The sequence below is a fragment of the Panthera leo genome, chromosome D2, assembly GCF_018350215.1.
Source record: "Panthera leo isolate Ple1 chromosome D2, P.leo_Ple1_pat1.1, whole genome shotgun sequence".
In the NCBI taxonomy this organism is placed as follows: Eukaryota; Metazoa; Chordata; class Mammalia; order Carnivora; family Felidae; genus Panthera; species Panthera leo.
The window spans coordinates 81982749-82009535 of record NC_056689.1 but is presented as its reverse complement, the minus strand read 5'-3'; the positions used below and the strand labels follow the sequence as shown (position 1 = coordinate 82009535).

Sequence of the window (26787 nt, the reverse complement as noted above, 5' to 3'; positions counted from 1 at the left end):
CGCCTCCAAGGATGACATTAAGAAGTTCCCTCAGGGTGTCTGGGTGGCTCAGTCCATTAAGTGTCTGACTTTGGCTCAGGCCATGATCTCACAGTTCGTGGGTTCGAGCCCTGCATCAGGCTCTGTGCTGACAGCTCAGAGCCTGGAGCCTGCTTCAGATTCTGTGTCTCCCTCTCTCACCCCTCCCCATTTGGGCACATGCGCTCTCTCTCTCTCAAACACAAATAAACATTTTTTAAAAAATTAGAAAAAAAAAGAAATTCCCTTAGAAACTATAGTCAGGGAAAAGTGGGCCTCCTGTGGAGAAAGACTGCGCCTATCTGATCAGACCCCAAGAATGCTGGAACTCACAGTGTCCCTCATTTGTCTTGGGAGAGACATGGGCTTGGGAGAGAATGGGCTTGGGAGAGAATGGGCTGCTTTACAACGTGCCGGGTTCCCAGGGGTTCCCTCTGGCCCCTTCTACCCACAAAGATCCCCATCTCACTACACGATTACTTTGAGATTACTTTTTAGGTGCTGTCTTGTTACATATGGTTTCCCGTAACTTGAAAACCACCCCAAATCCATCCGACAGGTAGAATAGAAATAACAAGTGGGACATTTCCCTTCTCTCCCATTTCCCTCGCCATTAGAAACTCACTTCGTGATGCACTGTCTGTGAGGGACCTTAAGGTCCAAGAGAGAATACCCGTTTGAGAAATACCGCTCAGAAGAGCCGGGCCCCCATAAATGACACGCAGACCGTGTTTGCCCTCAGGGTACCTCATAAAAGAGGAGTGCTCCGTTCTCTTTAAACCAAGCTTAATTCTTAGGTTTAGTACCAAAAATAAACAAATCGATCCAATATTCAGCTAGACTCCTCCATTCAATGCCCAGATCATCCGCAGGTGAGTGGCAAATTAAAAATACCTTCCGCACAATAAACTGCAGCATCAGACGGGGATGAGATGGCCTTTTACTTTAGTCAAGCAATAACATTCCGTTTGAAGAATCAAATCAGATTTCTGACCCCTTCATCCCCTGGAGGGCGGGGAAAGCAGCCAGGAGGCCAGCTGCCACGTGGAAGGGACTGGGTGGGGGGGGGAGCGGTCCCAGGGAGAGAGCCCTGACTGCCACCTGTCAAATGCGACCACTGCAGTCAGGACCAAGATGAGGAAAATGCCCTGAAGAGACCCTAACTGTGTTGTATTTATGGTTTAGCTTCCATCAAAGGAGTACGGCCTGATGAAACACCACCCCACCTTTTCACAACATACATCCCATCCCCCTGTAGCACAGCAGAGGAACTCAATCTGACCATTTAGGACTTTCTAGCTCTTGCCGGAAACCTCAGGGTTTTGCCCCCCCGAACACAATGCATCAGGAGAGAAGATAGGCTGTCAAGAATCACAGAAAAGGAGAGATAGAGAGGCGTCCTCTAACCTACTCTCCCAGGCCTCTGAATCCCAAGCAGCCCCTTGTTAGTGAGGCGAGGGCAACGCATCAGACAGATTGGGGGAGAGAGCTTTCCTGCTATGAAAAATAGATCGCATGCTAAGAAAAGTGTCAAGGGCTAAAGAGCTGCCCAAACGGCCGGACAGCTCAAGCCCTCTCCCCTGCTGGGGATGGTTAATATTTATATTCACAAATATTCACACTTAGCACTGTCTGTCCCTCGTTCAGGCCCCGTGTATCCATGACATGGGAGTTGAGGGGCACCGGGTCTTAAGCACGGAGAACAGCTCGGGCATCTCTGATACAGCAACGTGGGAAGAGGCTTTCCGTCGAGGGCTTTTGTTTTGAACCATTAGAATCCAGTGAACTGAAAAGACCAAGCTGTCAGTGTTCATTTTCTTCCGAAATCAACCAAACTGTAGAATAACACAAAATATTTCACTTTACAATATAATTTGTATCTTCAATTTCCTTGCAGCTCTGGGAATTTGACAGGTACAGTATTAAGTAAAAACCCTCCTGTGAAGTCTTATTGGAAAGGTCAACATGAAACAGCAGACAGCAATCTCCCTGCTGTTTAGGGACACCCGCACATAGATACGAACGCGGATCACCCTCGCCCGTGAGTTTAGAACAACTCTCAGTTAAGGAAATTCACTAGCTAACAGATCCCTAAGATAATAAGAAGCACCATTTTTCATTTTCATGGAAAACACAACTGAAATTATTTCTTGGTGGGATTATTTCTTTCTGGAATGATTTCTTTGTGGACACAAATATAAAATGGGTAACTGCATTGTATTCCTGGAAAAGCACTGCTACAAAAATGTGTCGTGTACTTTTATCGGTTGACTTTGTAAGAAAAAACATTCCCCATTGACATTCTTTCAGTTAGGCAGCTACTCTTTGTTTGAGCACCTGCGATGCGCCAGGCAGGGTCACTGGGCGTTGATCAGACATCATAGTGACAAGGAGGGATTTCTCCCCAGCAGCATCAAAGACCCAAGCACCAATGTGTAGAATTCCATGAAAAAAGAACAAGGGACACATAAAAGCATCTTGTATGAGCAAAAGTGTATAGAAGATGCCACAATCCTATTGACATTTTGATTCTATGCAGAAATTATACTAAATATTATTATCATATCTTGGGGCACCTGAGTGGCTCAGTTGGTTGAGTGTCCGACTCTTGATTTCAGCTCAGGTCATGATCCCAGGGTTGTGGGATCGAGCCCAGTGTTGGGCTCGGTGCTAAGAGTGGAGCCTGCTTAAGGTTCTCTCTCTCTCTCTCTCTCTCTCTCTCTCTCTCTCTCTGCTTCTCACCCCGCTTACATGCTCTCTAAAATTAAAAAAAAATTAATAAAAAGATGAAAAATATTATTATCATTTTTTATAAATCTGAAAATATATTACATATGTGATTTTTAAACATTGTAAGTGGTGGAATAATAATAAAATTATTAGTCAATTTTATTTCTGATCCCATGTCTAGAAAATAGCAGGAGTTTGGTAATTAATGGTGTGATTCCATGTTCAGTCTTCAAGATAATTTTATTTCAGGAACTGTATTTCATGGAGCTTCTATATAGACAGAATCTACAATACCAGGCAGCAGGCTCCCTTAGTATCTGGACAGTCACCATGCTGGTTACAACCAATTCGCCAGCAGGAAGTCCACTCAGTTTCTTTCTGCAAGAGTCATTGAAGATTTTTTCCAAAGGAAAAAATATTTAAAATGAAAATGTTTAATGTCAACCAAGAAAACCACTACTAAGAGAGAGACAGAAAGGGATGCCTGGGTGGTTCAGTCAAGCGTCCGACTTCAGCTCAGGTCATAATCTCGTGGTTTGTGGGTTGTAGCCCTGCATCGGGCTCTGTGCTGACAGCTCAGAGCCTGGAGCCTGCTTCGGATTCTGTGTCTCCCTCTTTCTCTGCCCCTCCCCCTCCCTCCCTCCCTCTCTCTCTCTCTCTCTCTCAAATATAAGTAAACATTTTTTTAAAAAAACTAAAAAAAAAAAAGGGAGAGAGAGAGAGAGAGAGAGAGAGAGAGAAAGAAAAAACATAGCAGTAACTGAATAGGAAAACATATCTGCAACACACATAAGGCTCTTATCCTGCAAGCAGAGAAGACAAGTGACATAAGGACTAAACATTCAAAAATAACTGGTTAATATCCAAAATACATATAAAAACTCACATAACGCAACTGCAAAAACAAAACCGGTTAAAAAATGGGCATTTTTCCAGAAAGACATTTTCCCAAAGAAGACAGACAGATGGTCAACAAGCCTATGAAAGGATGCTCAACATCACTCATCATCAGGGACGTGCAAATCAAACTACAGTAAAATATCACCTCGCACCTGTTAAAATGGAAATTATCAACACTATAAGAGATAAATATTGGTGAGTTTGTGGAGAAAAGGAAACCCTTGTGTATGACTACTGGGAATGTAAACTGGTGTAGTCACTGTGGAAAACAGTATGGAGATTCTTCCAAAAAAAAAAAAAAAATTGAACTAGCACATAACGGACCAAGTCTCCTTCGAGGGAGATTTCCAAAGGAAACTCAAACACTATCTTGAAAAGATATCTGCACTCCCACGTTCACTGCACCATTATTTACAAAGACCAAAACACAGAAACAACCTATGTGTCCGTAGATGGATAAATGGATGAAGAACATGGGATACAGATAGAGATAATGGAGAATCATTCAGCCACAAAAGGATGAAATCTCACCATTTGTGACAACATGGGTGCACCTTGAGGGCATTATGCTAAGTGAAATATGTCAGACAGAGAAAAGACAAACACTGGTGTAATCTCACTTATATGTGGAATCCTATTTATTTATAATTTATAATATTATACTTATGTATAATGTTTTATAAAAGACACATACACAAACTCCCCCAGAAGAGACACTTGCTAATCTTCTCTACACATGTCCTACAGGCCAGCCATTAGGAGGGGCGGGATGGATCTAAATTCATGTCAGTAGGACTGGACTCTCTACGCCCTTCTTGCTCCCATGGCCATGTGAGCCTGGACCACGCCCACAGAGATTTGCCATAAAGCTGGAGCACCTGCCAGGGCATCTTGGAGAAAAATGCCTCCAATGCACAGGCACCGCCTGAATACATGAAAGGTCAGCCCTGGCATCCTCAGAGGATGGCCCCTAGGGTTCATTCTAAGGGATGCTGTCTTTGCTGGGGTCATGCAACAGGAAAAGGTGGCGAAGAAATGTGCAAATAAAGAGAAGAGGGTCACCGAAATCCATCACATATATTACTATTAATTACTTGACATCACAGAGTTTCAGTTTTTTCCATCTATAAAATGGGGTTTTTAACATTTTGAGTTGAGTGATTCTTTAAAGGGGGCTATCCTGTACATGGAAGGACGTTTAGCAGTATCCCAGGAGTCGAGATGTCAGCAGCCTTCATTTCCCGAGCCGTGACAACAAAAATGTGCCTGGACACTGCCATGTCCCCTGGGCGGGGCCAAATCCCCCGTGGCTGAGAACCACGGAAAAGGTACCAAAGACCATGTTGGCATCTCACCAGGCATTCGATCCACATTGGCTGCCGCCTCCCTCCCATTCTAGACTTGAAATAAAAGCGTAACAGCACAGGGTCTTACACTGCACATGATTTTTTCGAAGTCCCGGTAGCACTGGAGGTGAACATTTAGGACAAAGGGATCTGGAGGGTGACCTTCATAAAACGTATTTCCTCCATTTTGTCATGCGCATTGCAAGAAATTTCATGCATCAAACAGAGAGTGTGCTTGGCATCATTTCTCGTGAAGTGAAGTACGTCCTCCAGGATTAAGTGCCAGCAGACGGCCTCATCAACGCCAGCCACGAGCTCACAGCAAGGTGTGCAGTGTCTCTGAGAATTCTTCAGCAGACTTTGCCCTTTCAAAACTTTCCTCAGGAACGAGCTTCCCTCAATAAGAGTCCCGGCTAAGGGCTCTTCATCACTGCCATGCCTTTGAAGAGTAGCTTGAGTTCTCATCTCTGAATTAAATAAAGAGGCCATTTGAATAAAACCCAACTGTATAAAAGATCTACGTTATGTGTGATAAATTGGTTATACAGACCGAGGTAAAATCTGGAATTATTTGTTTTCAGGCCAAGCTTAATTATTAAGCACAGAGCAAAAGCACGCATACCGTTGGATAACTATATGGAAAGTACTAAAATAATTTATGAAAATGCCATGAAGGATACACGGAACTGAAAACTGGTGGCAAAGTACCACACGGGTGGGGGTCTAAGTCCTGCTCAGAGATCCAAGGTGCCCTTACTAGATCTGAATCAACATCCGTCTTGAAATCCCAGGGCTTCATGGTGGCCAGCCGAGCCCCAGAGAAACATCTCCCGTGTTTCCCCAGGAGACCAGCCAGAACCGTGCTCAGGGATAGCCCCGGTTGGCCCGACCGAGGAGGCAGGCCTGCGCCTTCACTGTCTACAAACTGGGGTCTGAGCAGCAAGACATCTCAGGTGAGGCCAATTTCCTTGGAGAAGCACCCAAGTTCAAAGACCGATATTATTAAGTGTGAGAGCTGGGTGAAACGTGGGCATGCTGAGCTCCGGGGAAATTTTCATTCCAGAATGTTTTCATTACACTGACGTTGAATTCCTCTTTCTTCCACCGAAAAACAATACTTATTTATTTATTTTTTTTCCTGTGGTCTTCAGCAAGTTGTGTGGTGACAGTGTTTCTGTCAACGGCCTGAAACTGTTTAGTTTCAAAGGGAAAAAGGATTCTGAGGTGTGCTTAAAATCTTCAAGCCGTTGGATATGCAAAGCCTCGGTAGGAAACCGGTGAATTTAAAAAATAAATTAAATTAAAAGTAACAACATCAACTAAAACCTCAGGCTTCAAAGGGAGTACAAAGATGTTGAGGAGAAATAATCCAAGAGTCTCCGGAGCCCCAAATGCTTTATATCCATATAAATGCTTTATATTCAACTTGCACAAAGATTTCAGCTGTGTGTCCTTTCACGGGAGAGGTGTTTCCTGAGCAGGAGATTGAGCAGGAAAACACAGTCCTCCCAGACTGGGCCGTTTTCAGCTATCGCTGTTGTCAGGGCCCCTGAGGCAGATCCCCAGTGAGTGGGGACCCCCCCCCCACCTCGCTTTCTCTCACCCTAAGGCAAGTGGCACATTTCCTCTGCTCTGAGCCCAGGGCACAGTGTGGACAAGGACAAAAATTCTTCCACAGCAATGAAACCAAATGGCGCTGTACCTGCAAACAGCCTACCGTGCAAATTTGCTTTCTGAGCATTATCATGATTTATCCTTAAGAAGCCTGGCATCTCAAAGGTAGAATACCTTTCTAAGGCTTAAGGCCCTTTCTTGTCCTGACTATACGCCAGATTAATTTTGGCAGAAACATCCATGAGCTTGCCATCTTGGACTCTGATATATCTGATGGATACTACTTATGAGTGGGGAAATGTGCTGTGTTTAAAAGGAGAGAAATGGCTACGTTATAAAAATGTGCATGGGAAATTTACCCCACGAAGGAGCCACACGCAAGTATGGGTGTGTGAATATGTGATGTGCACAATCAGGGTGGTGGAAACATACTACGTTGTATTAATGCATTGACGCTAACAAATCCCGGTCAAAAGACGCCTGAATCATGGAGGAGAGAAGAAGGCGTAGAAGAGGCCACACAGAAATGCACTAACACCGTAGGCCAAAGAAAGGTGGTCAAAAACAGATGGTACAAACATCGGCTTGGACTGTTCTGGGACAGTCTCCACCTGGCCATGATCAAAACTAGGGCTTTGACGCATGAAGGAAGTAGCAATAATGATCTCACAAATTCTGAGATGAGATACAATTTCAGGGTTGCGGGGTGCCTGGGTGGCTCAGTCGGTTAAGCGACCGACCTCGGCTTGGGTCATGATCTCACGGTTTGTGAGTTTGAGCCCCGCGTCGGGCTCTGTGCTGACAGCTCAGAGCCTGGGGCCTGTTTCTGATTCTATGTCTCCCTCTCTCTGCACCTCCCCTGCTCGTGTTCTGTCTCTCTCTGACTCTCAAAAAATCAATAAATGTTAATAAAAAAAAAATTTTTTTTTAATTTCAGGGTTGCTAAGGACAAATATTAGATTAAATGGATTCCAGATACAGTAAAACCAGACCATCACTTCTGACTGATGGTCTTTAATGTTTAAACGGTCGACAACTAGACAATGCTCTATTTGGCAAGTTAGCAAAACCCACTCATTTGACAAGCTAGTCTTTCAGACAGGTCCAATTATGACCAGGCTCTGTTACAGCCAGTAGATTCCAACTGGCAATATCCTAAGCATTTCAAAATTGAAATGACCATCTCTTCCCTTTTCTGTGAGCAGAATTTTGACTTCCCAACCGATTCCTTAACTGTGATGTTCTCTTGTTTGATATGTCATTTAAGGACCTGTAACATATATCATCAGTCTCCACTGACAAATTGGCAAGGAACTTTTTTATCATCCAGCGAGAATTTTGCAAACCATTATTTTGGCTTTGTCTTCCCGGTAGCTTCAAGTTGCTCAGCTTCTAGAGAGCTTCATGTTTTCTCTGTGGTTTTACGTGTTCTATTTTATATTCAGGGCCTACGAATCGCTACTTGCAGAACAGACCAAGTCCTGTCTGAAAGTGGGTAGGATATAAACCACAAGTCATAAATATAATCTCCTTTTGGCCCCAGCTTAGAGCAGGAAGCACAAGACACAGAAACTGTGCTAATTTACAGGAACGTTTCAAAACGATGGATAATTGCTGTTGCAAGCTAGGAGTATTCTGAGGAAGTAAAAATGTTGGTTTTATTCCTTTTTCATCTTGAGAGAGGGACACAAACACCAAGGCCTAGTGAGAATCCGAACCAGGGTAGTTGAATTTGTTTTTAGTTCTGTTGCCAAGACTGAATGGTTGACAAACGTAGAAAGGGTTTTTGTACCATGTTCTGCACTCAATATGAGTTAGAAAGTCTAATTCTAAAAATCTACTGCTCTTTTTCTCACCCAGTATAGTGTAGAAGTGTCTTTCTCAAGTGACATTATGGCGGTTAATAACAGATGCTTTCTTCAAGGTGAAAAAGAGATTCAGTGAAACCAGCAAGTAGACTCAACGCCTACTGGATCACTCCTACGCCTTAAAATTCGAGTCAGGGATTTTTAGTGTACAAACACCCTCCTATGACAAATCCAAGTCCTAAGACTAGAAGAAAGACATGGAAACTCAACCAAGTGGTCACGTTTCCGCTAGCAACCAAGGAGAACTCTTCAAGAGTTGCAGCGTGAGTCCTCAACATTAGACTACGCTGCCCACCCTGCGAAGCTTAACTCTGAAAAAGCTGGCTAATATGAGTTCAAGGATGGATACCAGCACTTCGAGACTCAGGTGAAGGTCTCTGCTTCCAATACAGCCTCAGATCTTACACGGAGACTTAGCCTTTGCCTCCCTCCGGGAGGATTTTAAAGCACTTCTGGATAACAGGCAAGCACATTTCTACTCTATCTGAACTGTGTTTATCTCAAATGTCATCTTGCCATCTGGCACTGTCTGATCCTACAGCGGAGCTCTAACGTCAGGCGACCACCAGTCAGTTGCTATCCACAACACGGCGACCGAGCAACTCCTGTCCTTGGGACACTCATTGTATCTTCTAACTTTGATTCTTGGTTTTGGAGTTGTTGCACCAGAACTGACGGGCGCCATCTTTAATTACATTTAAGAAGCCCCAGGTGTTGAGATGGTGCCTTTGCAGATGCAAAGCTGAACAAGCACACAAATATTTAGGAGACCGCAGGGGTTGAGTTTGTCCATTTCTAAGCTGGGGATGGTAAAACCGCGTGTCCAGCTGTACCATTAATATTTTAATACAGACTCCTGAAAGCTTCTGGGCATCACTGCTCATCCTGTGGAGGCAAAGAAGCCTCTGATACATGCCAAGCAGAGGAAGAGCAGGGAAGTCTCGCAACACAGAAGGTATCGAGCTATTAAGTTACAGATTTTTTAAAAAGGCAGATAACGGCATAGAAACAGTGCTATGTAGCATCTACGTAACCTCTATAGGAAATGATCTTACTGCACTATTAATGACCTTTTATTCTTCTAGAAGTTTACAACAGGACTCCAGTAGTAAATGATATGCTCCTTAACAGCATACACTTTTCATGGCGACAAAAGCTGAGTAAGAATGTTTTGACTTCCAGGCTTAACATTCACTTAGATATGTAGGAAACCTTGCAGGAAAGTCCCACTCGAAGGACACCAGGGTAAAAACAACAACACTCTCTTTGAAAGACAGGAAACATACTCAGGGTAGCGGGGTGGTTTAGAGGGTGTGCTCGGGATTTAAATACTGGCCCCATCAATTCCCAGCTGTGCGTCTTTTGGCAAGTTACCCAAGCTTTCTGCTTCGATTTCCACATCTGTAAAATGGGCATAAAAACCCAGCCGTCTCAGAGCGCTGCTGTGGGTTTTATGGGCATGAGTACCGCATGTCCCCACAGCGGCACCTGGCACGTAGAAAGCAGCCAAATATTCATCTTGAGTCTTAGGGGGCAAACACGGAACACATCACAAAGAAGGACTGCATTCAATAAGAAAATGAAATAAACGCTTCATTCTGAACCTGGCATTTAAACCCTTAAAGTTAAAGAAAACTGCAGGGTCACTAAAGCAGATGTCTTCAGATAAAAGTTATAAGTTTTAGCGAGTTGGTGGCACAGAAGTAATACCTTTCCTTCCAAAACCCAATTGATTCAGCTTCTAAAAATTGACACTGTTTACTCAACAGAGAGGGCAGCATTTGGGGCAGTGGGAAGATTCCAGAATGAAGATTACGATCATTGCTGCCCAAACTTTGACCGAAACGCCTCGGTTGTGGCTTATGCCTCTCTGTACGTGTTGGCTTCGGAATGTGCTCCTGGGGAAGGCGGCAGTGTGAGAGGGACCTGGATGGATGTGAGCCTCTCACAGCCAGAATCTCCGCAAATCAAGGAGATTTTACTTGGTACCAACACTCCTCCGTGAACGTGTCCATATACACACGTGCGTGCCCATACACACGCACCACGTGTTTACTTACACGCACACAGACGCTGCTCATCCTTGGAAAGCACTGCCAGAGGAAACGCTGTCGGCTGGATGGCCTGGTGTCACAGTGCTAGGATTTTAGATTAGACCATCCTGTACAACATTTGATGTGCAACATGAGTCAGACCATAGGGATTTTATATTCAGTGTGTCCCCTGTCGAGATGTCCTTTGGGGCTACAGCCTACGTGCACCCTGAACAAGCTAAAAGGATGGGCTCCCCGCTCTAGACTTTAATTCTTTTTTTTAATTTATTATTTATTTTGAGAGAGAGAAAGAGAGAGAGGGAAAGGGTTAGAGAGAGAGAACCCCAAGTAGGCTCCGTGCCATCCGCTCAAGAGCCTGACGCGGGGCTCGAACTCATGAAGCGTGAGATCATGACCTGAGCCGAGATCAAGAGTTGGACGCTTAATCGACTGAGCCACCCAGGAGCCCCCAGACTTTAATTCTCTTATCACCTACACAAGACTTTATGCCCCAAAGTGTCCATCACATCCCTTGCTATGAGGACACAGCACCCTATGGCTTCTCCCTCACAGAGATTCCTTGCCCCCCAAACAAGACTCTCCTCCTATGGCGAGATGCAAAGGCTTGGGTCTGAGATGCCACCACACACCTGCATCTCTGTCATGAGGCTGGGCCCTGTGGAGGTGCCCTAGTGAGAAAGGACACAGGGACAAGGCTAGACTGATGTACAGGGAGCATGTGATTCCAGAGGCCACAGATCAAGCCACCTTCTCACTGTAGAAATAATAGAACATGTCGGGAGAAGCTGGACAGAATATCCAGAGAAGGAAACCCTAAACAAGTGGCCCTCACTTGGAACCAAAGACCACGTGGCTTTCACCCGCATGTGGCTCTGGGGTTATGCTCCCAGACTTCAGGGCTGGCAGCAGGAGGCAGATGGTGGAGTGGTGGGAAGAGGGAACAAAGCAATCTTCATGCTAAAACTGAAAACAGACTCTCACTCATCATAGAGTAGCATAAATCAATACAGTGTGGCCACACCTTCCTTGACAGTTTACCCCGTGGGACCCCTGGGATCAGAGGCACCGAGTCAAACAATTTTGGGGCATGAATCACATCTGACCTTTGAGGGGGAAGTGCCCCTCCCTTGCCCCGGGTGTAGAATGCCTAGGCTGGGTGCCAGGCCACGGCCACTCTGTAGGAGAGATGTAGGTCAAGTTCATGTGTGGGGTCACAACGTGGAGAGCAGAGTCCGCACCCACCACCTCCCGCACTCTGCGCAGGGGCCTGCCTGTGGTTCTTTTCAGCAAGAGACCCGGGTCTTGCCAGCAAGAGACCCGTGGTTTTCAATGACATGGCAAGCCATTGTTTGTTGCATCAGGGAAAAGGCAAATCAAAACCACGATGAGACACACATCTATCACAAGGGCTAAAACGAAAAATAGCGAGGACAGCAAATGCTGGCAAGGATGCAGAAACACTGGATCGTTCTTACATTGCTTGTGAGAACGTAAAATGGTACAGCTATCGCCTGGCAGCTTCTATAAAATTAAACATGTAGTTACCATACAACCCAGCGTACCTACCCCAGGGCATTTACGCCCGAGAAACGAACTTATGTTCACGCACAAATCTGTACATGAATGTGCATAGCAGCTTTATCCATAGTAGCCCCAAACTGGCAAGCACCCAGACGTCCTTCGTCAGATGAATGGTTAAACCATCTGTGGTCCATCCATACCCTGCAAGGCCACCAGACAAAGAAAAGGAAGAAACTATCGGTATGCCCAACAGCCTATGTGAATCTCCAGGGAATTAAGCGGAGTGAAAAAAGTCCATCCTAGAAATGTTACATTTGGTAGAATTCCATTTATGTATCACATTGGAAATGCCAAAATTTTAGAAGTGGAGAAAATATGAGTGGCTGCCCGGGTTTAGGGAGGGGGGAGGTGGAGGGGCGAGAAGGATGTGTTATCGATGGGCAACAAGAGGGACCCTTGTGCTGGTGGATTCAAGAACAGGCGCTGAGGAAACACACAAGTACAATGGAAATATCGGTGTAACACTGGTGAATCACATCCATGCCGACTCCCTGGGAGCAGAATCGTGCGATAGTCTTGGAAAACGTTACCATCGAGGGAACCTGGCTTTGTAAAGTATACACAAGATCTCTCTGTATTTCTTTTTACAACCGCACTGCCTATGAATCTATAACTATCTCCATAAAAAATGCAATAAGAAATAAGGGGGGGGGGAAAGGAGGTCGGGGGAATTTCTTCCAGAAATCACATATGATTGAGAACCCAATGATCATTGCTGGTGCTTACAGGAAGTGGAGAACACAAGAGCTGGAACATTAACCAACAGCCTTCACAGCGAAATGATAAACCGGGCACAGGATTAATATTTAATAAGTATGAAGAAAATGCTCACTCTTTAAAGCTGAAATGAGAAAATGCAAAGACCTTTCAAAAACCTCGACCGGGTGAGAAACACTTGGGCTAATAAACACATGTGATTAAAATACGACGGCAAACGGATGGCAAGAGGTAGACAAAGGTCGCCTCTGACGAAGGCTAAGGAGGGGCTAGGGCTCACCTCCCTCTTTCCCCAGGGGGACAAAGCCCCGCATCGGCATAAGGAAATCACCCAATCTGCAGGTCCGTTTCTCCAAATAATTGTCTGCACCGCAGAATGGGGAGGATGTGCTCTTTGTGGGAGAGCCCCCACGGGATCCAGGCAACACCACTGTTCCCACCAGATGTGAATTAGGCACCTTGTAAAAGGTGAGAGCTTTCCTCCCGGTACTTACTTATTCTGCATCATGTTCATTATCACCCAGTCGAAAGGGTAGACGTTCTTCCCAATGAGGTTCTTAAACATGATGAATGTTTCCATCAGGAAATCCTGAAATAAAAAACAGAACACTGAAACAGTCCACCAAGAGAAAGGAGAAAACCAATCCCCCCTTGAATAATTACAGTATAAATGACTTCATTTTTTTTTTTTTTTTTGGCTGAACGAAAACAATCTAAAAAGTAATGAAGATGTATTTCACAGGAGCTGTGCCTTACTTCTACTTTTCTGTTTGCCTGAGCACCTCCTGTCTGCGATCACGTTTTCAGGGATGTATTCAGAAACAGCACCTGGGCACATCTAATGGTCATAAGGAGAAGATTTTCAGGTTACCCATATGCATTCTTTCTGCTTGTAGGGAAACAGATATTTTGCAAGCATCACACGCGGGTTGTAGCTATTTGTTCTGTTTACTCTAAATCCATTTTTCATTACGAACAGGGCCCATCAGGTGGAATACGGGGTATTAACATCCATTCCTTTTTTTTAGTGTAACTTAACAAGGAAAAGGCTCGGGCGGGAACTCCCGACCACCTGCACCTGTTCAGCTCGCCATGACCCTCTGAGCATCTACGCGGTCACGTGGTCACTTTCATCTGGCAGCTACGACCCCACACGCTATTCAGCGATTCTAGTGCTGTCTTGGGCACGATTCTTTGCTCTTCGCGGGGCATGCCCTGCCCTGCTACCCTGCTTCCACGCTAAGACTGCTCCTGGCATCAGGAAGGGACACCCCTTTTCCTGGGGGCTCCGGCCTGTGCCTGTCAGAAGTAGGAGAACTTCATGAGCCTGACAGCTTGGCACTTGTTCTGAGCTGACTGGAACAAAACTAGCATTTATCCTCAAAAGCACACGGCCCCAGCAGTCTGCATGCTCCCTCAAGGTCCGAGGTGGGCAGGGGAAAAGCAACAGAGCCTTCTCTTAGAAAAATGAGGCCGTGGTCAGAGATTGCCCAGTGAGTGGCCGTGTGTCATTTATTTAATCTACGGAACCATAAGGAGGTGCAACGGCCGTGAGGACTCAGGCGACGAACGGGAGGAAGTTAAACGGCCAGGAACGCGATTCTTAGCAAAGTTCGAAACAGGCGGTTCTCGCCAATAGGTACAAGCTCGATTTGACAGAATCAGTAAGCTGATGTGCAAAGTTAAATACTTTCACGGCAACCTTAACGGCAATGTCGGGCTCTGGTAAGTCGTGCCCGCGGTGGGCCCCCCACCATGACTGAGACCTCAGGGAGCAACTGTGATCCCTTCCCCCTTTTTACAACAGGGGCCCCCAGTCGAAGAGAGGTTCGGGACGTAGCCAAAGTCAAGAGAGAAGAGGCATCCCGACGTCCTCCAGACCCTGCTCACACGAGCTCGGACCACCAGCGGTGCTCCGGGCAACCCAGACACAACGCACAGCACCTCTCCCCCGGTCGATGCCCACCATGCAGAGCTCACCACTTAAGTTTCCCCGCTTTGCCAAGACTTTCACATTTTAATGACCAGGTTGCACATTTGGCCGGCTGGGTGCCATAATTTAGCCACATCTCTATTTGCATGAAATTGCTGGCTTTCTTGCTGATCACTCCTCAAAGCCTGATAATTGAGATACAGGGTCTGGGTTTTATTATTCTGGAAGAGGAGCATATTTTCCCAACTCCCTGATTTTTTTTTCTAGGAAACACAGCCCCATACTTCATTAGTATGGCTCAGCTGTTCAATGTTGGTACTTTGCTGATCAGACAAAACTCTGCGTATTGTGGAGGATGAGGTTCTGCAAAGGCGTCCTTGTCGGTCTGCATAATTTACTAGGCATGGCGATGGTCCCCACCATGGCCGATGAGGCTTGGAGGACTATTACGCTGGAAGCTCCGAGTCAACAAGGGGAGACAGAGGACCGATACAAGGTTTTTTGTGAAAACCTCAGCTTTCAGCGCCAATTCCTTCCCGCGGCATTTTCCAGTTTGATTGTTATGGGGGTACCGGATGCCCCATATGATACGTGGGCAGCTCTAACAAAAGGCACCAATGCGTAGGCGGAATCTTCTTGTCATAAATCCACCTGCTTCTGTCTATCCCTACCCCCATCCACCTGAATAAACGGTCATCCTCTCTCACCTGGACTGCCAAGGAGAATCCCAGCCCGTCTACCTATGTCCCCTATTGTGCCTCTCAATCCCCACGCTTGACCCAGAATGGCCTTTTCAAGTTGTAAATCTGGTCAAGGCACCAACACTTCCCAACCTCCCATTCAGCCACATCCCCAGGGGGTTCCCAATGTTCTGAGATTAAAGCCAAAATGTTGTGACTCCCAGAAGTAAGAAATTCTGCTTTGCCAAAGAAATAACTGTTTCAGAGAAGGACCCTCAACAGATGCTAAACTCATCAGATGAGGAACTGTCAAGGGATTGGATATCTGCCGACATTTTGTGCGTGCCAAAGTATCACCCAAGGACTACGTGCTAATTGTAACGGGGTACATAGCTTCACAACGGGGAGATCGGGCTGTTACCGCTGTCAACCAAGCAATCAAACTTCTCGTCAGTAATGGTCAGCTTGGCAATCCCAGCCTCCCAGTGGGCACAGCAACAAAGAGCACTTAACACCAGCTCTGAAGCACCCTTGCCAAAAGGATGAACTTGAATTTTAGGCCAACCTTCCAGTCTGCAGGACATATGGAGGGATGGAGACACACACTGAAAGGCATCCCAAAGCAGCACGGAGAAAGAAAAAAAAAAACCAAGGTGAGGCACTTGTTCTAGCAGAAAGAGAGACGAAGGAGGTACAACCACATGCAATGAGTGAATGTGGGCTGGATCCTGATTTGCGGAAGCCCCTAGCGAAAGACAAGAAAGACTGGACAGAATTGAGAGAATGGGAATACCAATGGCACCAATGAGGGCATGGTTGCTATGTTCAGGAAAGGCAATGAGGCCACGGGAGAAGATCTCCATTCCCGAGAGAGGCCTGCTGAACCACCAGGGGAGACACATGCTTCTCACACACTTACGGGATGTGGCCGCCCAGCTGGTGAAACAGAGAGACGCGGTGGAGGCAGGCATGGTGTGGTGCTCACCACCGATGCCTCTGGGGGACAGGGCAGTAGTTTTCGCTGCGCTGTTCTTTCAGCTTCTCCGTATGTTTGAAGCTTCTCACGATAAATAGGGGAAAGAGTACAAGCGAAAGTGGGGGAAGACGCATGAGAGCCAAGGACCCCGTCAACGCCGGCACTGGGTCTTGACTCCGCGCTAGAGTCCCTCAAGATGTCGCCCCCCCCCCCGGGGAAAGCGGGCGCAGCGCCCACAGACCTCTCTCTTTACTGCCGCGGGTGACTTTACAATTACCCCAAAAAGTTTACTCAAAAATTAAAACATAAATAAGTAAATAAATAAGTGTCTGAAAAAATAATTTTAAAACAATTCAGGGGAAAATAGCAAACAAACGGTGTAGAAAGTCGACAACAAACAAGCAAAGAGCACAGAGTGTCTCCGCTTGGCCTGTGGGGTCCATGCGGTTTGACATCCCAGCCTCTGTCCAGGCTCATCTCATCCCTGGTACTGCTGCCCCACCCACCGACGGCCTCCCCCCACCACAGGCTCCTGTACATGCTCCCCCCCCACCCCCCCACAAACTGCATGGCTCTCCTTTCTTCAATACTCCACAGTCCTCTCCTTTGTGAGGGAGGCTTCCTGACCACCCAACCCAGTCCAGTCCGGCTATTTTACAAGGACCATGCCCTTGCAGCATGGATAGTTGGAACTGGTTGGAAGGACTCCCCGATGAGCTGCGATGTTCTCCACCAGAATGTAGGCCCAGGAGGACAGGAACGTCTGCTTTGCCCACGACTTCCTCCACTGTGCTAACACAAAGCTGGTGTCCAATAAATAGCTACTGACTGGATTCACTCTGAAAGGGCTCTGCACCCCCCAGATTCACCGTCCGGGAAGGAGGACCTACACTACAGCTTCGTCTACAAGGAAATGGTCACCAGAAGTAGAGAAACGTGTTCGGCGCAAGACTCCTCCTCCCACTCAGGACGCCACCCACACAGGCTGCAGGTTACCCCGTGGTGGCTGCTTCACACGGCGCTCAAGGCTCACCCAACATCGGGATGTTTCCCGGGCGTGGATAGTCACCTGCTACCGTCCTTGCTTTCCCAACCCCCACAAGCATCCTCACTCACTGCTACCGGGCGTGAGACATCAGCACCACCTCGGTACAGGCTGATGGCCGAGTGGGACAGACAAGGAAAGGAGGAAGGAGCACAGGGCGTGCGTCCACCTGGCGAGACCAGGGCAGGTGTCAGGTCAGGGTCCTCCGAAGGGGTGGGACTGAAGCTGCAGGAAGGGGGTAGGGCATTCCAGATAGAGGGCCCTGCTCACTCACAGGTCTGCTAACTTGGCTTCTTTAGGTTAGAACCTAGAAGTGGAGGGCCACCTGGGCGGCTCAGTCGGTTAAGCATCCGACTTCGACTCAGGTCATCATTTCACAGTTCATGGGTTTGAGCCCCGAGTCGGGCTCTGAGCTGACAGCTCGGAGCCTGGAGCCTGCTTTGGATTCTGTGTCTCCCTCTCTCTCCACCCCTCCCCCACTCTCTCTCTCTCTCTCAAAAATAAATGAACATTAAAAACAAAAAAAAAGAACCCAGAAGTGGAGAGGCCACGGGGACAGGCTGGGCTGCTCGGGGACACACAGCCAGCCACGAGTCCAAGGTAGAGGCAAGAGGGCTACAGTACTCGGGTGCCGCGTTCACTCGACATTTAACCAGGAAGCGTCACTTCTGCCCCTACTATCCTTGGATATGGGACACTGACCATTCGGTCCCTCAACAGACGCTTCGTAAAGGCCACCTACTGGGAAATTTGGGATAAGCACCAAGACCGCTCTCTTCCCTGCAAGGTCCGGGGCACTGTGCATCACTTCTGATCTTACCGTGGACACTGCAAGTTCTCTCGTGGTGTTCCTGATTCTGACACTGGACACGGAACAGCCAGCAGCCCATTCTGCAGCCCGGCATCCCCACTGCGGTCCTGCGAGGCTCGCCATGCTACAGAGATCGCCGTGTCGCGAGAGAGTTTGGAACTGAACGTGTCGGTTCCTTTTCTTTTCTGGATCAGTCTATCTGCCTCACGCTGTGCTCCATTCTCTAACTGTCTTGGGGTCTAAGGGACCATTTGAGAGACTATAAAATTAACAGCTCTGAGGCACGTGACTTTGGTCTTGATAGGAACTGCGATTTCGTATGGGAATCACTCATCCAACCAAAAGAGGGCTATACTTGAAAACCTGAAGCAGCACTTGTTACAAGGAAATAGTCTTGAGAAAATGGTCTAGACTATTTTCCTCCTGCAGCACTAACTAACTTTCAGTTATTTAACACAAAATGATCTCTTACTTTTGTGAGTGGTTGTCAGAGTAGAAAAACAGTCAAATACTTTCTAGGTATACTTAATGGACAGGAACACATTTTACAAAGGTTCCAACAGATTAGCAACAATAAAATAGGTCTACGATCCTTGCAGTTTGAATTCCTGATATCCAAACCACAAATGCCATTTTATAACGGAAATCAAATCGTCTGCAAATAATTGATTTTCTGAACTGCTGTGTCTAAGGGGGAAAAAAAATAAATCCCTGGGGAAATCAGGACCACAACATGGAGTAAGTATCTGATCATCTGCTCTGTGCAAGCAGAGAGGGCACACGCTCGGAATTCAGCAAATTATAGTCATTTCTAAAAACCATTTTGTAACATCACTTTTCACAATGCACTAAAGGTTCTCTACCAACAGCACCTCTTAATAGTTGAGATGAAATATGTTTAGCGATTTGCATGTGGGGATTTTGATCACAGGACTCTTCTGATAAAGGGCAAATTATTAATTAGATCCTAATTACTCAGGATGGGTGTACTTCTCACTCGAAAAACCGTATTCTTCAGTCTGGAAGGCTAGTTAGGAAAATGTGCACGTAGTTTCACCTACAACTATCCTTTCGGTGACCCAAACGGGGCCGAGGGATCCAGTGAAGATTCACCGGGGGCATGGAACATCACATATATCCAATGTGAATTCACTGTGTCATAACTACTCAAGACTGGCAGGATATAAATGTAACACAGATCCCCCCATGAGCACACCCCTACTTTAAACTCCATGCCGATGATTTTGAAAAGAACTGAACACCCAGAGACACGTACATACACATTCACACATACACTCTTGGTCCTTTGCTTTTTATTCAAGGCAATCCGCTATGATTTTAAGATGCAGATTCATTGTTGTCTCCTTAGAAATTTAAATACACACACGCACACACACATACACAGAAGTGCATCCACGTGGACGGACACGGACACACACACACACACACACACACACACACACACACTCACAGTGGCAACAATTAATAAGAACATGTTCTTCTTAGAAATAATCCTTTGAAAAAAATCATCAAGTGCATTCTTCTGCCCTTCCCTCAGTAAGGGAGGTTTAACGGGGTGCAGCGTAAGCAACGTAGTCATGGAGACAGTAATAGCATCTGCCGTACCCTATAGGAATCCAGCGGTCTCAGAAATGAACTCTACGTTACTAGATTCCAGAGCTGAGGTCAACAGCTAATCGAGAACTCCGCCAACAAGGGCGGCTGCAGCTTTGCGGAAGACATCTGCCATATGGCCGTGGGATCTCAGGCCATTAGGGAGGTGGTTCCTAAGTGGTAACTTCCCCTCTATTATGCTTCTCCTAATTGAGCTGTGTCGTAGTTGTATTGAGGATGACTAGAGAATTATTAGGAGAAATGCTGATGAGCTCCCATGACTGGAGCTAATTAATACCAGAGTATAATTTAAAGCTGAAAAGACTTTCTGGCTTCTGCTACCAGTCAACAGGTGAACAGGAGTTACCGGCAGACTCTCCTTGGGACATCTCCACATCTTTAGTGATCCCTGAACACAGGAGAGGGAACCCATCAGAGAAGAAACCTCGTTCTGGGCTGAGATGATGAGTCCCTCCCCAGTTCAGCGTAAGAAACAAGCCTGCGGGTGGGGACCCTCATCTTCTTAGAGATGTGACTTCAGTAGGACCTTGCCAGGTGGCTTCTCAAGTCAACTGGAGCCAAATCCCCGTGCAAAATCACATTTAAAATGGAAATCTCCACACCAGTGTCTTGCCTAAAATGCTGCCCCCCCCCCACGTGGTTATATGAAAAGGGTCAAAGTAACACTCACAACAACATCAGTCCTCATTTTTCCAAAAGTCTTGATCAAATGGGCGTAATGATAATTTTCCATCTGTCGTAAGATAGCTGTCATACAAGCCACGAAGTTTCCCTGTAAAGGAGTCAAAGGGTACAATTAGAGAACAACATTCTCGCGAACAACGGGGAAAGTCGGTATCGACTAAGAGTCTGGGGGCAAAACCAGCACAGAGAAGCAGCGGGCTGTCGGGGTGGGGGGGGGGGGGCCCGAGCCCCGGCCCCCTGGCACGTGAGGACCGGTCACTGCCAACCTCACCATCTTGGCTTTGCTCTATTTCCTTCTCTCTAGCTGCGCTAAATGCTTCCTGACACACGGTTGTCGAGGCTGGAAAAACAAGCTTTAAATGTTCTTGCATTAAATATGCAAAAATGAAAGACGAGATTGGAACCACTGACACTTGTGTTCTGTGCTCCGTGGAAAGTTGCTGCTCTTATTACCAGGCGAAATGTGTGTGCAGCCCATCCTCTCGGGCCGTGGCAAAGAGAGGCCTTTTATTTCTCAAAATCTGCCCGTGTCCCCCTTGGCCAATTTGGAGGCAATCACCACCGATTCCACGATGAGTTATGGTCCAATTCTCTTCCACAAGAAGAATGTGAAGAGGCATGCAAGCTCATCAGAATGTAAAGTGGCAGAGAGGACGGTTTCTCCTGGCAGACGGAGCCGGGAGAAAAGGAAGAGGAGGAGGGAAAACAGAAACCAACACGCAGAATCAAGTCATGGAGGAAAGAACGGGGCAAAGCAGCCAAGGAAGAGGCAGCCAGTACGTGTGCGGCTGTGGGTGTGTGCGCTGAAGGGGGCTGGGCTTGGTGGGTGGGCAGAGGGTCAGGTGGTCCCATTACCACTGGGTACAATGTATCCCTTCTGGGGGGGTCATGGCTAAACATAAAAACATAAAAACCTTCCTTGCTTTTCTAGATCCCCCCCTAAACTAATGACATTTTAAGAAACAGAGGGAATACATTTTCGCCCATTCGACCAGTACGAGTCTGGTCCAATTACAGGATGAGACATTCTTTCAGACATACCCCAATTTTGCCCTCTTAAATGCGTTCCCGAACTGTGTTCTTTTACCCACCCCACCTCTCCAAGCACTCTACCGGAATACCTAAATGTGCTCTGTATTCATCTGGGCGCATATTCTACAGGGAAATGTTACCGTCCGGTATTTTTCCCAATCCATTTTGTTCCTATAGTATACGTGTATGCTTCCAAATGAGTCCTCAAAGGATGCATTGCACAAACTGAACAAATACAAGAATGACAATATGCTATCTTCCACTTGCATAGAAACATAAATTCTTTGTGAATGATGATAATTGTTGAGATTTGATTCCATGTTGGGGTTCAGAGAAAGAGCTGAAGATTGCCTGTTTTCCACTGGAGGGATGATTTGGAAAATGGCAAAATGTCTATGAATATGAACTTGTGAAATATGTAAATATCTGGCATCCTCATGACTCCAGAGAAGCTGCCTTTGTATCTCCCTTGCTCTTTAGGAGATGCCCTTTTGGAAAATGGCCCTTGCACCGTTGACCACCATGTGTCAAGGGCTGTGCTGAGGCCCAGTCCACCACACCACAGATTCTCTTCCTGCCCCATTTTACAGGCAATGAGACAGGGGGCTGAGTGTTCCCCTCTAAATGAGTAAATGGCAAAACCGGGTGTAAAGCCAGTGCTTCCAGCTGCAAGGTGGGCACTTTGTAGCTGAACTAATCTCTTTCCTCTTGTCCAGATGTACATTTTAATTCTCTTTTGGAGAAACCTGAGGCCGCTGCTAATGGCCAACAGGAGTTGGAGACTGACTTTCCCGTACTTCTACAGGCATCAGAGAAAGTGGCAGGAGGGTGAGGGAAGGCAAAGGCGGCCACACACGATGTCCCACTTTCCTCCTTGACGCAGCTATCTGTGGCCGGCCTTCTCCTCAGGAGACACCGGGCTTTTTTGACCAAGTAGAGGCCTGTATTGGCCAAGATGCACCTGGCAGGGGCTCAAATTAATTTTCTGCAGGTCAAAACGGTTAAACAATGGGAACCTACACATGAGAATCGTCGGAAATCACAAAGCCAGCTATGTATATAATTAGATCCAGTATACCCATGTACTTAACTTAAAATATCAAGCCAAAAGCGGAAAGAAAAGCAGAACCCCAGGGCAGTTCTGAGAATGCCAACCGCCCGAGCACTGAGCAGCATGGATGAGAAGAAACAGTGCACATCCGGAGTCTGGCCAGACACTCAAACAGGTGATACGGAGACACTCAACGTAGGCAGCAGACTGCCATGTAATGCTGAAAACTTCACGCAAGGCCAAGACTGGGGCAACTGACATGATGCAGGAATGAAGAAATGACAAGAAGGTAGCAATTTCCACAAAGCCAGTCCCGGGAATATGCAAATGGCCAGTCGGGCAGACTTTGCTTTGGATGAGAATGTCATGGAGGCAAGCCAATGGCCTCTTACTCTATGGCGACGAGGACCAATTGGGAATCCGCCCAGGGAAGGGGACAGAGGCAGGGCTCCACCATGAGTTAGAGGGCGAAAGGCCAGGGGGTGCAAATGTATTCTTTATTTCACCTACGGAACTGTTCCAGACCAGTTGTCCTGTTCAGACTTTCTTAGAGGTAGCAAATCTCACTATTTCAGCTCCCTTCTAAGCTGAAGCTTTGGACCCCAATTGGAATGGGGTGATATGCCTGCCGAAATCCATAGAAATATTCCCTATGGCCTTTGGAATGGAGTCCCATGCATGGGGTACCCGTATTTCCAAAGGGAAGCAATGCATTCACCATGCTCTACTGTTCTCGTGGACCCAGTGGAGCCCCGTGTGGTGGACCAGTGGGTTTCTGGGGAGGCATTCAGTGGGTCGTTATGAAAGCTGTATTTGAAACCAGCCAGGAACTAGAAGCAGAAATGGGGGAGAGCTGTGAAAGGAAAACTCATTCTGCAGGCTCGAAAGAAAATTACTATTCTCTGCTTTTTAATTGATTTATTTGAAATGCACTGAGAAGTCATAGGAAGCTTTTACTTTTGAACAACTGATAGGCTGGGAGGTAGGCTGGTGGTGACTGTGCAGAACGCGTCCTGAAACCTGAGTGTGGGGACCAGGTTCCAGGCCTAGAGGCTGAGGAAAAATGAGTAAATAAAAACAAGACAATTCCTGAGACCTCAAAGCAATGCAAAATAGGGGCAGAGAAGTCAGAATACAGTTGCAGAAAACTTAAAAATCAGGACAGAGAATGCCTAAGAAACAAAAAATGTGAACTTCATTAGTAATCACAGATGAAAATGATGTATCATTATTTGCCTGCCAAAACAGCAAAGAAGTATCTAAGGGATGATAATGTTAGCAAGGGTGCAGGGAATGAGCACTCTTCTGCACTGCTGGTGGGAGCATAAATTGCTATAACCTTTTTAAAAAGCGATTTGCCAATAGGCTTGAAAAGTCTTGGGGGGAAAAAAACCCACTCCTCGCCTTGGTAATGATACTGCTAACAATCCACCAAAGGAAGTCATTCAAAACTATGGAAGTTTACGCCCAAAGATGTCTGCTGCATTGCTGAAAACATCTGCATGTTCAACAACCAGAAACTGTGTAAGTGATAGGATACGGTGTAGGATTGCAAGATAAAATACAGGATGCCCAGTTTAATCTGAATCTCAGACACATAACAGGAAATAAGCATGTCGCAAATACCGCATTGAAAATATTGCATGGGACATCCATATGCTGACTCATCCGTTTATTGTTTATTCGAAGCTCAGGCTGAACCGGGTACCCTGTATCGATCACTATTTGCCAAGTCAGGCAACCATACCATAGCGTGATCATGAAATGTTATGCGACCACTAAGACACTAAGCGTTAACTATGCAAATAAGAACTATTTTAATAACATGAGAAAATGCTTGAGGAAGAAACCTGGAGATGATTACATATACGTATTTCAGCAATGTAAAGAATACAGCACAAGAAAGAAAACATATCTAAGCAACTAACAAACAAACCAGGTAGTCCTTGGGGGTTGGAGAACAAAACCACAGATTACCTTTATAAACTGAAATACATATTAATATTTTAGAAGACGGTCCTAAGAGAAGAAGACAGGTCCTCCCTGTCCCTAAGTTCTGTGTTTCCTGCCCCCCGATCCTCAAAAATCTTATCCTCAGGCTGCCCTGTCCATGCAGACATGGTTACTGCTGTGCATTGCTCAAGCCCTGGACTAAACTTGCCCCTGACCTCCTAGAACTACCCTCAATGCTCCAGTTAAATATGCTTGGGGTCCCAGTGCACCAGGCAGGTGGAGAGTAGGACAGGGAACAGGGAGAACAGAAAGACAGGCAGAACGAAACATTGGTGGTGGAGGAGGGGACATTCTGTGGCAGGTAGGTGAATGTAAGTAAGATGTCACCGAGGGATACAGGGGCAAGGGATTAAAAAAAAAAAAAAAAAAAGGACAGATGTTGGAAAACGGGAACTGAGGATGAGACCTACCTTTGACACAGTATCTTTGCCAACTCTGCCTAGTTTAAGGTCTTAGGGCGAGTGTATCATTTAAAAGAACAATCCTAAGGGCTTTAATGCCTGGCCCGGAGGAGTTGAGAGAGTGTGACTTCTCTATATAACAACGACAGACTTAGACATATGACTTGAAGGTGAGGTATGAAGTCGCTCTTGGTGGTTCATCAACAAGATAACAATGGTTCACATGACCCTGGAGCTCACGCTTTGCAGGCAGGCGCCTGTTCTCCCTGGGACACACGGCACAGGCAGAAATTTCAACTCTCTTCAAAGTGCTTTAAGTGCCAAGGGACTTGGGGACAGCCCCAAACCACAGGCGCTGTGAGAGCTGTGAAGAGTGACCCAGGAGCACCGAGTCCGAAGGGCAGGCTCCAGATCTGAGTAACCAGAGACTTCCACTTAAACCTGGGATCACACTCCATGACTGCCAGAGACGACTTTTGCTAAAACCTTTAAACATGTTTTCACCGAGGCGAGTCCTCTGAAGAGAAACTGTTATTGAGATGTTGAAGTATCAACTCTAGTAAAGAAAACAAACCTGCCTCCTAATCGTCATTAAAGATTAAAGAAAAAGGAATCCCTCAGCGACATTTAGGATCTACTGTTCAGTGACACTGGGCAAGAATCGTAGTAAAAGTGGGTGGACAAAGGACTTGGCGAATTCCTGACGACTTTCACTTTGGGGGACATTCAAGCCAAAGAACCAATACCGTAAAGCAACACTATGAGCACCGGAAGTCTAGGGAAAAGGAAAGTAACAGAGCGAAGTCTTCTGTTTCAAAGGGAGGTGAGGCATGAATGCATGAGTTGTTGGTACAGTTAAGGGGAAAGCCCTAGGATGCACGAAGTCTTTCTGTTTTCAAAAGTGAAAGCCACGAGTGGAACGTGTAAGGCTTCTATTTGCCAAGAGGAAATTTTATAAAGAAAAACAAGGAGTCCAAAAAGCTAACACAAGGAGCACCTCAAAGTGCCACTCACTGGCCCAAAGATTCCTCCAAAGTCTCTGCAGAGATGAGGTTTGTGAAAATATACCTAGGGGCTTCTGCATGATGAATTAAAAGTAATCTAACACGTGCATTCACCCCTGTTTCCTCACATTAAACTGATAACAAAGAACACCTTTTAATTCACAAACCCGTAAGAAGAAAGAGAGAAGAGACACAAGTAAAGACAAGAGAATTCTGGGAGCAGACAAGGGAAGCATGAGTGGTTACTGAGTGCCCCAGACGCAGGAAGGGGGTGATCATCTAACGGGAACCTGCTGATTCCTGGCACAGAACCCTAGGAAGACTCAGAAGGCAAGACTACATACGAGGTGGAAATCAAGAGCACTGATGTCCTCAACATGTGGCCTGTCGACTCCGGCATGTCCACCGAGAGACACGCCCACTCACTCCTAGGCAGGGGACCATGTGTTTATTCTCTGCAAGGTGTTGGGGGCGGGGGTTGCGGAAGGGGGGTGCCTGACAAAGCAGAAGAGAAGGGGGCAGGAGCCACCTGGCTGAGAGTATCTAGTGATGAGCAATCGGCTCTCTGCTCTGCCCAGCTCCCAACATACCAGCAAGTGGGGGTTAAACCAACTTCCTCAGTCTTAGCCCCATGTCAAAATAGAACAGGAGACCAGAAAAATCCTCTTTGGAGAAACCGAACAGCCCAAGACAG

The 26787-nt window shown here is 46.5% G+C and overlaps 1 protein-coding gene across 3 annotated transcripts in view; it reads right to left on the bottom strand.

The window, feature by feature from the left end:
* Nucleotides 1-26787, bottom strand: part of DOCK1 (dedicator of cytokinesis 1) — a 521064-nt gene that overhangs the window by 171648 nt on the left and 322629 nt on the right. For 2 of the 3 annotated variants that reach the window (XM_042909101.1, XM_042909102.1), the window contains exons 28-29: nt 20579-20680; nt 13323-13417 (exon numbers count right to left, since the gene is read on the bottom strand). In XM_042909101.1, coding sequence (XP_042765035.1) covers nt 13323-13417; nt 20579-20680 — 197 coding nt within the window. Of the gene's footprint in view, nt 1-5293; nt 5462-13322; nt 13418-20578; nt 20681-26787 lie in introns of those variants that run through there. The other variant, XM_042909103.1, reaches the window with a different exon arrangement.